This window comes from Protopterus annectens, chromosome 6.part0 (genome assembly GCF_019279795.1).
Source record: "Protopterus annectens isolate FY-2018-M chromosome 6.part0, PAN1.0, whole genome shotgun sequence".
NCBI classification, from domain to species: Eukaryota; Metazoa; Chordata; order Ceratodontiformes; family Protopteridae; genus Protopterus; species Protopterus annectens.
The window spans coordinates 1,143,311,957-1,143,325,626 of record NC_056737.1 but is presented as its reverse complement, the minus strand read 5'-3'; the positions used below and the strand labels follow the sequence as shown (position 1 = coordinate 1,143,325,626).

The 13,670-nt window shown below is 41.0% G+C and overlaps 1 protein-coding gene across 1 annotated transcript in view; it reads right to left on the bottom strand.

Annotated features, from left to right (window-relative positions):
- The window catches only part of CCDC148 (coiled-coil domain containing 148), a 2,032,828-nt gene that overhangs the window by 848,320 nt on the left and 1,170,838 nt on the right, over nucleotides 1-13,670 (bottom strand). Inside the window, exon 10 of the mRNA XM_044073632.1 lies at nucleotides 10,199-10,405. Coding sequence (XP_043929567.1) covers nucleotides 10,199-10,405 — 207 coding nt within the window. The remainder of the gene's footprint in view (nucleotides 1-10,198; nucleotides 10,406-13,670) is intronic.

The window sequence follows — 13,670 nt, the reverse complement described above, 5'->3', positions numbered from 1 at the left end:
GAGCTGCCTGTTGGTCCAGTTTTGTGAGGTTTCAGCCAGCAACTTGTAGTTTATTGGTCGTTTTGGGCCAGTTCCTAGCTTCTTTCAGCCCCTGATATAAAAAACGCTAAACGCTGCGTTTTTGGCTTGTACCTACTCAGCACAGATCCTCGTGGTGGCCAGCAGAGTAATCCAAGCTTCAGAGAGCTAAAAAGCGACTTTACCTGATTTAAGTATAATTTTGTGGCTTTCCACTTCTATTTATCTAGCAACTGTATTTCGCCTGCTTGCTGATACATTGTTATTGTTTTTCTGCATTTATTCTGTTTTTGCACTTGTTTCTCAGTTTGTTACTTTTAAAATCTGTAACTGTTGCAAATTGTTTGTGTAGGCTGTGATAGCCGATTTATAGCATTTATAAGTGTTTACTGTATCTGTTTCTGCTTGTTTTCTGAAAAAAAAAAAAAAATATCTCTTGTTTTCCCGCCTTACTAAGCTAGAATAGTCCAGTTTCAGAGCTTGCTGATCCCTGGGCTTTGTTTGCAGTTCCTGTTACTGATTCTTTACCTAATTTGGAAGAGAGGAAGTTCCCTTGCTTACCAGTGGGAGTGGGAAGCATTGAGCTGCCTGTTGGTCCAGTTTTGTGAGGTTTCAGCCAGCAACTTGTAGTTTATTGGTCGTTTTGGGCCAGTTCCTAGCTTCTTTCAGCCCCTGATATAAAAAACGCTAAACGCTGCGTTTTTGGCTTGTACCTACTCAGCACAGATCCTCGTGGTGGCCAGCAGAGTAATCCAAGCTTCAGAGAGCTAAAAAAGCGACTTTACCTGATTTAAGTATAATTTTTGTGGCTTTCCACTTCTATTTATCTAGCAACTGTATTTCGCCTGCTTGCTGATACATTGTTATTGTTTTTCTGCATTTATTCTGTTTTTGCACTTGTTTCTCAGTTTGTTACTTTTAAAATCTGTAACTGTTGCAAATTGTTTGTGTAGGCTGTGATAGCCGATTTATAGCATTTATAAGTGTTTACTGTATCTGTTTCTGCTTGTTTTCTGAAAAAAAAAAAAAAAATATCTCTTGTTTTCCGCCTTACTAAGCTAGAATAGTCCAGTTTCAGAGCTTGCTGATCCCTGGGCTTTGTTTGCAGTTCCTGTTACTGATTCTTTACCTAATTTGGAAGAGAGGAAGTTCCCTTGCTTACCAGTGGGAGTGGGAAGCATTGAGCTGCCTGTTGGTCCAGTTTTGTGAGGTTTCAGCCAGCAACTTGTAGTTTATTGGTCGTTTTGGGCCAGTTCCTAGCTTCTTTCAGCCCCCTGATATAAAAAACGCTAAACGCTGTTTTTTTGGCTTGTACCTACTCAGCACAGATCCTCGTGGTGGCCAGCAGAGTAATCCAAGCTCCAGAGAGCTAAAAAAGCGACTTTACCTGATTTAAGTATAATTTTGTGGCTTTCCACTTCTATTTATCTAGCAACTGTATTTCGCCTGCTTGCTGATACATTGTTATTGTTTTTCTGCATTTATTCTGTTTTTGCACTTGTTTCTCAGTTTGTTACTTTTAAAATCTGTAACTGTTGCAAATTGTTTGTGTAGGCTGTGATAGCCGATTTATAGCATTTATAAGTGTTTACTGTATCTGTTTCTGCTTGTTTTCTGAAAAAAAAAAAAAAATATCTCTTGTTTTCCCGCCTTACTAAGCTAGAATAGTCCAGTTTCAGAGCTTGCTGATCCCTGGGCTTTGTTTGCAGTTCCTGTTACTGATTCTTTACCTAATTTGGAAGAGAGGAAGTTCCCTTGCTTACCAGTGGGAGTGGGAAGCATTGAGCTGCCTGTTGGTCCAGTTTTGTGAGGTTTCAGCCAGCAACTTGTAGTTTATTGGTCGTTTTGGGCCAGTTCCTAGCTTCTTTCAGCCCCTGATATAAAAAACGCTAAACGCTGCTTTTTGGCTTGTACCTACTCAGCACAGATCCTCGTGGTGGCCAGCAGAGTAATCCAAGCTTCAGAGAGCTAAAAAGCGACTTTACCTGATTTAAGTATAATTTTGTGGCTTTCCACTTCTATTTATCTAGCAACTGTATTTCGCCTGCTTGCTGATACATTGTTATTGTTTTTCTGCATTTATTCTGTTTTTGCACTTGTTTCTCAGTTTGTTACTTTTAAAATCTGTAACTGTTGCAAATTGTTTGTGTAGGCTGTGATAGCCGATTTATAGCATTTATAAGTGTTTACTGTATCTGTTTCTGCTTGTTTTCTGAAAAAAAAAAAAAAATATCTCTTGTTTTCCCGCCTTACTAAGCTAGAATAGTCCAGTTTCAGAGCTTGCTGATCCCTGGGCTTTGTTTGCAGTTCCTGTTACTGATTCTTTACCTAATTTGGAAGAGAGGAAGTTCCCTTGCTTACCAGTGGGAGTGGGAAGCATTGAGCTGCCTGTTGGTCCAGTTTTGTGAGGTTTCAGCCAGCAACTTGTAGTTTATTGGTCGTTTTGGGCCAGTTCCTAGCTTCTTTCAGCCCCTGATATAAAAAACGCTAAATGTGCGTTTTTAGCTTGTACCTACTCAGCACAGATCCTCGTGGTGGCCAGCAGAGTAATCCAAGCTTCAGAGAGAAAAAAAGGCGACTTTACCTGATTTAAGTATATTTTTGTGGCTTTCCACTTCTATTTATCTAGCAACTGTATTTCGCCTGCTTGCTGATACATTGTTATTGTTTTTCTGCATTTATTCTGTTTTTGCACTTGTTTCTCAGTTTGTTACTTTTAAAATCTGTAACTGTTGCAAATTGTTTGTGTAGGCTGTGATAGCCGATTTATAGCATTTATAAGTGTTTACTGTATCTGTTTCTGCTTGTTTTCTGAAAAAAAAAAAAAAATATCTCTTGTTTTCCCGCCTTACTAAGCTAGAATAGTCCAGTTTCAGAGCTTGCTGATCCCTGGGCTTTGTTTGCAGTTCCTGTTACTGATTCTTTACCTAATTTGGAAGAGAGGAAGTTCCCTTGCTTACCAGTGGGAGTGGGAAGCATTGAGCTGCCTGTTGGTCCAGTTTTGTGAGGTTTCAGCCAGCAACTTGTAGTTTATTGGTCGTTTTGGGCCAGTTCCTAGCTTCTTTCAGCCCCTGATATAAAAAACGCTAAACACGTGTTTTTTGGCTTGTACCTACTCAGCACAGATCCTCGTGGTGGCCAGCAGAGTAATCCAAGCTTCAGAGAGCTAAAAAAGCGACTTTACCTGATTTAAGTATAATTTTTGTGGCTTTCCACTTCTATTTATCTAGCAACTGTATTTCGCCTGCTTGCTGATACATTGTTATTGTTTTTCTGCATTTATTCTGTTTTTGCACTTGTTTCTCAGTTTGTTACTTTTAAAATCTGTAACTGTTGCAAATTGTTTGTGTAGGCTGTGATAGCCGATTTATAGCATTTATAAGTGTTTACTGTATCTGTTTCTGCTTGTTTTCTGAAAAAAAAAAAAAAATATCTCTTGTTTTCCGCCTTACTAAGCTAGAATAGTCCAGTTTCAGAGCTTGCTGATCCCTGGGCTTTGTTTGCAGTTCCTGTTACTGATTCTTTACCTAATTTGGAAGAGAGGAAGTTCCCTTGCTTACCAGTGGGAGTGGGAAGCATTGAGCTGCCTGTTGGTCCAGTTTTGTGAGGTTTCAGCCAGCAACTTGTAGTTTATTGGTCGTTTTGGGCCAGTTCCTAGCTTCTTTCAGCCCCCTGATATAAAAAACGCTAAACGTGCGTTTTTGGCTTGTACCTACTCAGCACAGATCCTCGTGGTGGCCAGCAGAGTAATCCAAGCTTCAGAGAGCTAAAAAAGCGACTTTACCTGATTTAAGTATAATTTTTGTGGCTTTCCACTTCTATTTATCTAGCAACTGTATTTCGCCTGCTTGCTGATACATTGTTATTGTTTTTCTGCATTTATTCTGTTTTTGCACTTGTTTCTCAGTTTGTTACTTTTAAAATCTGTAACTGTTGCAAATTGTTTGTGTAGGCTGTGATAGCCGATTTATAGCATTTATAAGTGTTTACTGTATCTGTTTCTGCTTGTTTTCTGAAAAAAAAAAAAAAATATCTCTTGTTTTCCCGCCTTACTAAGCTAGAATAGTCCAGTTTCAGAGCTTGCTGATCCCTGGGCTTTGTTTGCAGTTCCTGTTACTGATTCTTTACCTAATTTGGAAGAGAGGAAGTTCCCTTGCTTACCAGTGGGAGTGGGAAGCATTGAGCTGCCTGTTGGTCCAGTTTTGTGAGGTTTCAGCCAGCAACTTGTAGTTTATTGGTCGTTTTGGGCCAGTTCCTAGCTTCTTTCAGCCCCTGATATAAAAAACGCTAAACGCTGCGTTTTTGGCTTGTACCTACTCAGCACAGATCCTCGTGGTGGTCAGTAGAGTAATCCAAGCTTCAGAGAGCTAAAAAGCGACTTTACCTGATTTAAGTATATTTTTGCGGCTTTCCACTTCTATTTATCTAGCAACTGTATTTCGCCTGCTTGCTGATACATTGTTATTGTTTTTCTGCATTTATTCTGTTTTTGCACTTGTTTCTCAGTTTGTTACTTTTAAAATCTGTAACTGTTGCAAATTGTTTGTGTAGGCTGTGATAGCCGATTTATAGCATTTATAAGTGTTTACTGTATCTGTTTCTGCTTGTTTTCTGAAAAAAAAAAAAAAAATATCTCTTGTTTTCCCGCCTTACTAAGCTAGAATAGTCCAGTTTCAGAGCTTGCTGATCCCTGGGCTTTGTTTGCAGTTCCTGTTACTGATTCTTTACCTAATTTGGAAGAGAGGAAGTTCCCTTGCTTACCAGTGGGAGTGGGAAGCATTGAGCTGCCTGTTGGTCCAGTTTTGTGAGGTTTCAGCCAGCAACTTGTAGTTTATTGGTCGTTTTGGGCCAGTTCCTAGCTTCTTTCAGCCCCTGATATAAAAAACGCTAAACGCTGCGTTTTTGGCTTGTACCTACTCAGCACAGATCCTCGTGGTGGCCAGCAGAGTAATCCAAGCTTCAGAGAGCTAAAAAAGCGACTTTACCTGATTTAAGTATAATTTTTGTGGCTTTCCACTTCTATTTATCTAGCAACTGTATTTCGCCTGCTTGCTGATACATTGTTATTGTTTTTCTGCATTTATTCTGTTTTTGCACTTGTTTCTCAGTTTGTTACTTTTAAAATCTGTAACTGTTGCAAATTGTTTGTGTAGGCTGTGATAGCCGATTTATAGCATTTATAAGTGTTTACTGTATCTGTTTCTGCTTGTTTTCTGAAAAAAAAAAAAAAATATCTCTTGTTTTCCCGCCTTACTAAGCTAGAATAGTCCAGTTTCAGAGCTTGCTGATCCCTGGGCTTTGTTTGCAGTTCCTGTTACTGATTCTTTACCTAATTTGGAAGAGAGGAAGTTCCCTTGCTTACCAGTGGGAGTGGGAAGCATTGAGCTGCCTGTTGGTCCAGTTTTGTGAGGTTTCAGCCAGCAACTTGTAGTTTATTGGTCGTTTTGGGCCAGTTCCTAGCTTCTTTCAGCCCCTGATATAAAAAACGCTAAACGTGCGTTTTTGGCTTGTACCTACTCAGCACAGATCCTCGTGGTGGCCAGCAGAGTAATCCAAGCTTCAGAGAGCTAAAAAAGCGACTTTACCTGATTTAAGTATAATTTTTGTGGCTTTCCACTTCTATTTATCTAGCAACTGTATTTCGCCTGCTTGCTGATACATTGTTATTGTTTTTCTGCATTTATTCTGTTTTTGCACTTGTTTCTCAGTTTGTTACTTTTAAAATCTGTAACTGTTGCAAATTGTTTGTGTAGGCTGTGATAGCCGATTTATAGCATTTATAAGTGTTTACTGTATCTGTTTCTGCTTGTTTTCTGAAAAAAAAAAAAAAAAATATCTCTTGTTTTCCCGCCTTACTAAGCTAGAATAGTCCAGTTTCAGAGCTTGCTGATCCCTGGGCTTTGTTTGCAGTTCCTGTTACTGATTCTTTACCTAATTTGGAAGAGAGGAAGTTCCCTTGCTTACCAGTGGGAGTGGGAAGCATTGAGCTGCCTGTTGGTCCAGTTTTGTGAGGTTTCAGCCAGCAACTTGTAGTTTATTGGTCGTTTTGGGCCAGTTCCTAGCTTCTTTCAGCCCCTGATATAAAAAACGCTAAACGCGCGTTTTTGGCTTGTACCTACTCAGCACAGATCCTCGTGGTGGCCAGCAGAGTAATCCAAGCTTCAGAGAGCTAAAAAAGCGACTTTACCTGATTTAAGTATATTTTTGTGGCTTTCCACTTCTATTTATCTAGCAACTGTATTTCGCCTGCTTGCTGATACATTGTTATTGTTTATTCTGCATTTATTCTGTTATTGCACTTGTTTCTCAGTTTGTTACTTTTAAAATCTGTAACTGTTGCAAATTGTTTGTGTAGGCTGTGATAGCCGATTTATAGCATTTATAAGTGTTTACTGTATCTGTTTCTGCTTGTTTTCTGAAAAAAAAAAAAAAATATCTCTTGTTTTCCCGCCTTACTGAGCTAGAATAGTCCAGTTTCAGAGCTTGCTGATCCCTGGGCTTTGTTTGCAGTTCCTGTTACTGATTCTTTACCTAATTTGGAAGAGAGGAAGTTCCCTTGCTTACCAGTGGGAGTGGGAAGCATTGAGCTGCCTGTTGGTCCAGTTTTGTGAGGTTTCAGCCAGCAACTTGTAGTTTATTGGTCGTTTTGGGCCAGTTCCTAGCTTCTTTCAGCCCCCTGATATAAAAAACGCTAAACGCTGCGTTTTTGGCTTGTACCTACTCAGCAGAGATCCTCGTGGTGGCCAGCAGAGTAATCCAAGCTTCAGAGAGCTAAAAAGCGACTTTACCTGATTTAAGTATATTTTTGTGGCTTTCCACTTCTATTTATCTAGCAACTGTATTTCGCCTGCTTGCTGATACATTGTTATTGTTTATTCTGCATTTATTCTGTTATTGCACTTGTTTCTCAGTTTGTTACTTTTAAAATCTGTAACTGTTGCAAATTGTTTGTGTAGGCTGTGATAGCCGATTTATAGCATTTATAAGTGTTTACTGTATCTGTTTCTGCTTGTTTTCTGAAAAAAAAAAAAAAATATCTCTTGTTTTCCCGCCTTACTGAGCTAGAATAGTCCAGTTTCAGAGCTTGCTGATCCCTGGGCTTTGTTTGCAGTTCCTGTTACTGATTCTTTACCTAATTTGGAAGAGAGGAAGTTCCCTTGCTTACCAGTGGGAGTGGGAAGCATTGAGCTGCCTGTTGGTCCAGTTTTGTGAGGTTTCAGCCAGCAACTTGTAGTTTATTGGTCGTTTTGGGCCAGTTCCTAGCTTCTTTCAGCCCCCTGATATAAAAAACGCTAAACGCGCGTTTTTGGCTTGTACCTACTCAGCACAGATCCTCGTGGTGGCCAGCAGAGTAATCCAAGCTTCAGAGAGCTAAAAAGCGACTTTACCTGATTTAAGTATATTTTTGTGGCACAGCAAAATAATGGGTATAGTTCCCCATACAAAAGGGGTGGCGTAAGCCACAAAACTATGGGCTAGGCTTATAAATGCCCTCGGGCAGATAGCCTAGTATGAACCTATGAACCTATAAGAACATGCCAAAATATTATTGAATAAACAAATAATCTCTACAGTCCACACACTATCAATGCATCCCACTGAAGTTCAGAACAGTGTAAAGCAACAGCATGTCAAAGCCCCCAAATACACACACCACCATTGTAAGCTGTCACGACACAAATCAAGGATCCACCATCAACATGCATGGTCCAGCCTCAAGGACATGAAAGGAAATTATACCACAAACACCATTTAACATGTATCATAGTCTAAAATAGTAAGCCATAGAACAGAGGAAATCAGCCAGAGCGTGACATTCCTTCTATGATACCAGTCACATCAGAATGTCATCTGTATCTGGCAATACTTTTTTCTTGATGATGAGAGGAGGCCACGTAGGACACCCTTTCTAACATTGTCAGCATAATCTTGCTCTATTACCATAGAGTGCAATTTATGAAGCCCCATAAGTTTTCTCTAACACAGGGATCCGAGATTACCATGCCAGTCTTCCACACTGTTCTGAGCCAATGGAAGAGCAGCACTGGTTACATCAAACACCAACTAAAAGGTGGGTAGAAAAATTAGAGATAAATGGTGGTGCATGGAAATTATGGTGCCACAGTAGCCTGTTCATCCAAAAAGCAGTTACTATTGAAGCAAGTGAACAGTTCCCTTGATATACCTGATGTATTTTGGGGCATGTCAGAGTAAGCCAGGCTCACCCTGCTAACAGAAAGACAAGTGGCAGCAGCTCTTTTGTCTCCAGCTGGTATTCTGAGTACATGCAGCACATGAGATGATGAACATCTACACGCTCCACTACAAGATATGGACTACACAGAACAAGCATCCTCTAAGGTATGTATAAAGGAAGGCATTTATGGCAGTATTAAATTCTGTATTTTCAAAATCAAACATCACAATGACCAGCTACAGACACACTGACTTCTTTATCGAAGAGTCAGAGCAGCATCTCAGATATATGTTTGGCTGGCTGAAACTGTTCATCAGGACATAAAGTGGGGTTCTGTACCAGGTGTTGCTGATGTTGTCTATTATCCTGTGTATTCTACACTGCTGTTAACATACATGAATGTCCCATATGGAAACAAATGAGACCGGAAGCAATTTTCTTCATATTGTATATTGTTCTGATTAGCAGAAAGGTACATTTTCCATCCTATATAGTTACCTAATCAAGCGGGAAAGATACATTTTTTCAGCAATGTCTCCTCCATGGGCACACAGTAAAGGTAACTATACATCTTTTCCCTGTCCTCTACAGTTTCATCCATCTCCACATTATCACCTCCTACAATGAATATTTGTCTGGCAGGCATTGGGAGTGTGGTAGACAACCATTTAGTAAAATGCTGCAGCAGTACAGCAGGTATGCTGTGAAGATGTAGACGCCTACTCCTCCTTCAGGGAAGTGATGGATTTTTATTGTTTCCACCAAAACAACATTTGGTGAGTGATGGTGGGCTATAATCTTCATAAGTTCCTCACTACTAGCTGTTGATTTTGTTGTGGCCCTTCTGTGTATTATTATTGTCTTTTGTTATACAGCTCCAAAATATTCTGCCATTACTGATTGTGGTATTTGTAGCCCTCGCTGTGGTCATGATCAGTTTGATCCCACTGTGACTTTATGCTACCATATTTCTGGCCTAGAACCCATGGTGAATAGTCATCCACATGTTGCTCCTTTACTTTAGTGGCTGCAATGCCTTCTCATGCCTGTGCTGTCTGGCAATCTCCAGCAGGAAGAAATAACTTTGTACTGCTTTACAATATGGAAGAAAATGAATAAAAAGGTGCAACATACTTAGAAATAAACAAATAGTTTCACAAATATGACAGTGCCATGCAGAGTAATGTATTACTTTCTGTGTTGCTTATCCACTAATCACAGACATCTTTATAATGGACAACATTCAATGCATTAAAAATCTGAACTGTATGAACAAGCAAATCTACAGCAGCTCTGTAAACCATGTGTATGGTGCAACATGTCTGGCATCAAATGTGTGTCAATGATTCGTGGTACATTTGCTTTAATCTCTCAGACATATTTGCATGTCATAATCTTTTATACACGGCATTTAATAAAGATTTTACATCAGAATTATTAAAATAAGAAGGGTATGGTTCCTTCAGGACTATGGACTAGTTTATTTCACATCTATCACTTAAACAGAAAAGAAACGGAGTTATAAGAGACTGATGGAATTCCTTGCTGGAGGCAATCTAAAAATGAAAACCTATTTCTTATATATATATATGTTGTGAACATCTCTTAGAAGTAGCACACATCTGGCTGATTTCATTAGCAATCACATAATAAATCTTTATTGGGGTCTGCTGTATTTTTCACCATGGTTGCCATGGTGTTAAGAAAAGGAATTGATCGTTCTATTAACTTTAAAACTCTGGTTTCTTAGCAACTTGTATTTATGTAGGGATTAGAGCAAAATAATGAGGAGAGAGAAACAGAGCCCGTCTTCTTTTGGAAAGAGTATAATGCATTATACCATAGAAAATCAGAACATCACAATTTACTTATTATATGAAAATTGAACTCAAGTGTTAATACTAACTGCATTTATATATACTGAACCATATATCAGGAAGTACGCCAGACTGGCTGCAAGTTTGATATGCTAAACGGTTTTACCTTCTCCTTTAGGTCTGCACAGATGTCCTGCTGTCTTCTCCTTTCAGCAGCCAGTGCCATTTCTGATTCATATGTAGCAGATGCTTCAGCTAAGGTCATAAATGCTTTTATTGTTAGGTCTTTTCTGTCTCTGGCCCAGTTTTGAATCAAAGCCTTCTTGTGTTGTATTGCATACTGATAGCACTGCCAAGCACGCTCATGAGCCACCTAGGAAAAATACAAAAGTACGTGTATCATGATACAGTTCACCAAGTTAATGTCTGTTTAAGCATACATCAAATGAAAGATTAGTGCAACATGTAGTAAAGCTTATGATGCATTTACAAACCCCAGACGTCCACAAGGTATTTCTAAACTCATGTGAAGCAGAAATCAGATGACAAGGTAAAATGTACTGGAAGCGTTGCACTCGACAGTATGTCTATGCACGTCAAATGTACTGTTCTTGAAGAACGAAACAGTGTAAAAGAACCATTTCCTCTTTTATTTTCCTGGCAGATAAATTAGAGAGAGAGCTTTTAGTTATGTACTCATCATAACTTCAGATGTTTGGGATCCATCTTGCCTACATTCTGACTGATGGGTTCGGAGCCGATCCCTCGGCTCCGACTCGGCACGCTTATGCTATAGAGCGAGGCCTCTAATTGGCTGAGCTATCTTTATCCCAGGATGCACCACCACTAATCCCCCAGATCTTGTTTGTCCACATTCATGCACACAAGCACAACTTGTTTATATAACATTGTTAGATGTTTCAAGATGAAACAACAGGATTCGGACCTTCTGATATCCTCTGATCTCCAAGGAAGGGGGAAGGAGGGTGGGTTATTAGGAATGTAGGCGAGATGGATCCCAAACATCTGAAGTTATGATGAGTACATAACTAAAAGATGTTATGTGATCCTATCTCGCCTACATTCTGACTGATGGGACAGCGTCCCTAGCACCTAAATCCCGGGTGGCTCATTGGAAAACACTCCTGAGCACTGTGGAACTAAATGAAGCTCGTCCTCTAGATGCCACATCTAATTTGTAGTGGGAAATGAAGGTGTGCGGGGAAGACCATGTAGCCGCAGCACAAATGTCACCAATAGCAAGCTTAGAATGAAATGCTACCGAAGTAGCCATAGCCCTCGTAGAATGAGCCTTGACAGAGGTGGTAAGCTCTTTGTTAGAATAGATATAAGCTTGAGTAATACAGTCCCTGATCCATTTGGCAATAGTGACCTTTGTGACAGCGTTGCCCAATTTGTTTTCTGCAAAGGATACAAACAACTGATCTGTTTTCCTTGATTGTTTGGTCCTATCTAAATAAAAACGTAACTGTCTGTGGACATCTAGTGTGTGGAATATAAACTCCGCTTTATTAGAGTATTTTGGGAAAAAAACTGGAAGCTCTAACGATTGTTGCAAGCATAAAGTAGAACAAACTTTAGGAACAAAAGAAGGATTTGGCCTGAGGGATACTCTGTCTGTATGAAAAACCAAGTACGGGGGTTTCACTGACAAAGCTTGAAGCTCTGAAACCCTTCTGGCTGAAGTAATCGCCACTAGAAAGGCTGTCTTCCATAATAGAAACTTTAGATCACAAGTAGCTGCCGGTTCAAAGGGAAAAGAAGTCAAGGCACGCAACACTATATCGAGATCCCATGGAGGTGCAGGATGAGAAATCGGAGGTCTTAATAGAGCAGCACCTTTCAAGAAGGTCTTACACAATCTGTTGCTCATTAAAGGTGGGTCTATGGATTCATGAAAATTAGAAATTGCTGCCAACTTTACTTTGATGGTAGAAACTGAAGAGCCTTGATTGAAAAGAGAGGTCAGAAATTTTAGTACTTCTGCCACGGGAGTAGAAATGGGGTCCAGGCCCCGGAGTTGAGCCCAAATAGCAAACCTTTTCCATTTGCTAGAATACAGTTTCTTTGTAGCGGACTTGTGGGCTGAAGATAATATGTGCACAACATCTGGATCCAGTGTATGACTCCTGACTATCGTCGGAAGAGGAGGAGCCAGGCCGTCAATTTTAAGGTGTGGAGGGACTGGTGTAATAGTCCCGACTGATGAATCAGAAGGTCTGGGACCTGGTCCAGGAACCACGGACCTTCCAGAGCATGTTTCCGAAGATAGGGAAACCACACTTGATGAGGCCAGTAAGGAGCAATTAAGATCATCCTGCTCCCTAAGAGATGCCTTTTGAATCACCCTGGGAGGAGAGGAACTGGAGGAAGGCATAAAGCAGGCCGGTGGGCCAAGGATGGACTAATGCGTCCATGGGGCTCTTCCCGAGCCGGGTTAGGAGAAAAATTCTTTGCACTTGCATTCAGAGGAGTCGAAGAGGTCGCAACATGGAACTCCCCATTCGCTGAAAATCTGCCTTGCAACTGTCATATTCAGAGACCATTCGTGAGGAGAGAGGATGGTTCTGCTCAATCTGTCGGCTATGACATTGGCCTTGCCCGGTATGTGAGTAGCCACTAGGAAGCGTTTGGTCGAGACTGCCCATTCCCAAACTCTCATGGCTTCTCTGCAAAGAGGATAGGATCTGGTCCCTCCCTGTTTGTTCAGGTACCAGACCACTGACATGTTGTCTGAGTGAACAGCAATTATGCCCTGAGGGAGATAATCGTGAAGGGCTTGAAGGGACAGGAGTACTGCCCTCATTTCTAAGATGTTGATGTGAAGAGGAGTCTCTTCCGGGTGCCATTTGCCTTGGACTGACCTGCCCAGGGAATGCCCCCCCCACCCCATCTGGGAGGCGTCCGTGGTCAAAGTGGCCGCCGGAGGAGGAAGAACAAAGGGTCGTCCCTGATCCAAATTGGAGGACACTAGCCACCAGCGAAGGTCCCGTTTGCAAGATTCCGTGATCCATATGAGATGATTGAGAGGGAGTTTCTGAAAGGACCACTGAGTTGAAAGAAGCCACTGGAGGATTCTCATGTGCAACCTTGCCAAGGGAACTAGCAGAACCGTGGCAGACATGGATTCCAATAGCTGCAGGACCATTCTGGCTGGGGCTTTGGACCTGGGGAGTAAGGCTCGAACTTGATTTTGAATGGTTTGAATTCTGTCTGCAGGTAGATAGACCCGCATCTGGTTTGAATCTATCTCTACCCCTATGAATCTTATTCTTTGAGATGGCGCAACACAGACTTTGGCCAATTGAAGGTGATTCCAAGGGAATTGCCCAGTGATATAGTGGCTTGCAGGCTCCGCAGAAGTAGATGCTTGGAGGTGGCAGTTAGGAGCCAGTCGTCTAGGTACGGAAACACCTGGAATCCTAGACTTCTCAGGTGAGCAGTCACTACTGCCAAGCATTTGGTGAACACCCTGGGGGCTGTGGTGAGACCAAAGGGCAGCGCACGGAACTGAAAATGAATGCCTCCTAGGCTGAAGCGCAGATGTCTCCTGGACGTTTGATGTATTCTGATATGATAATACGCGTCCTTGAGATCTATGGAGCACATCCAAACAC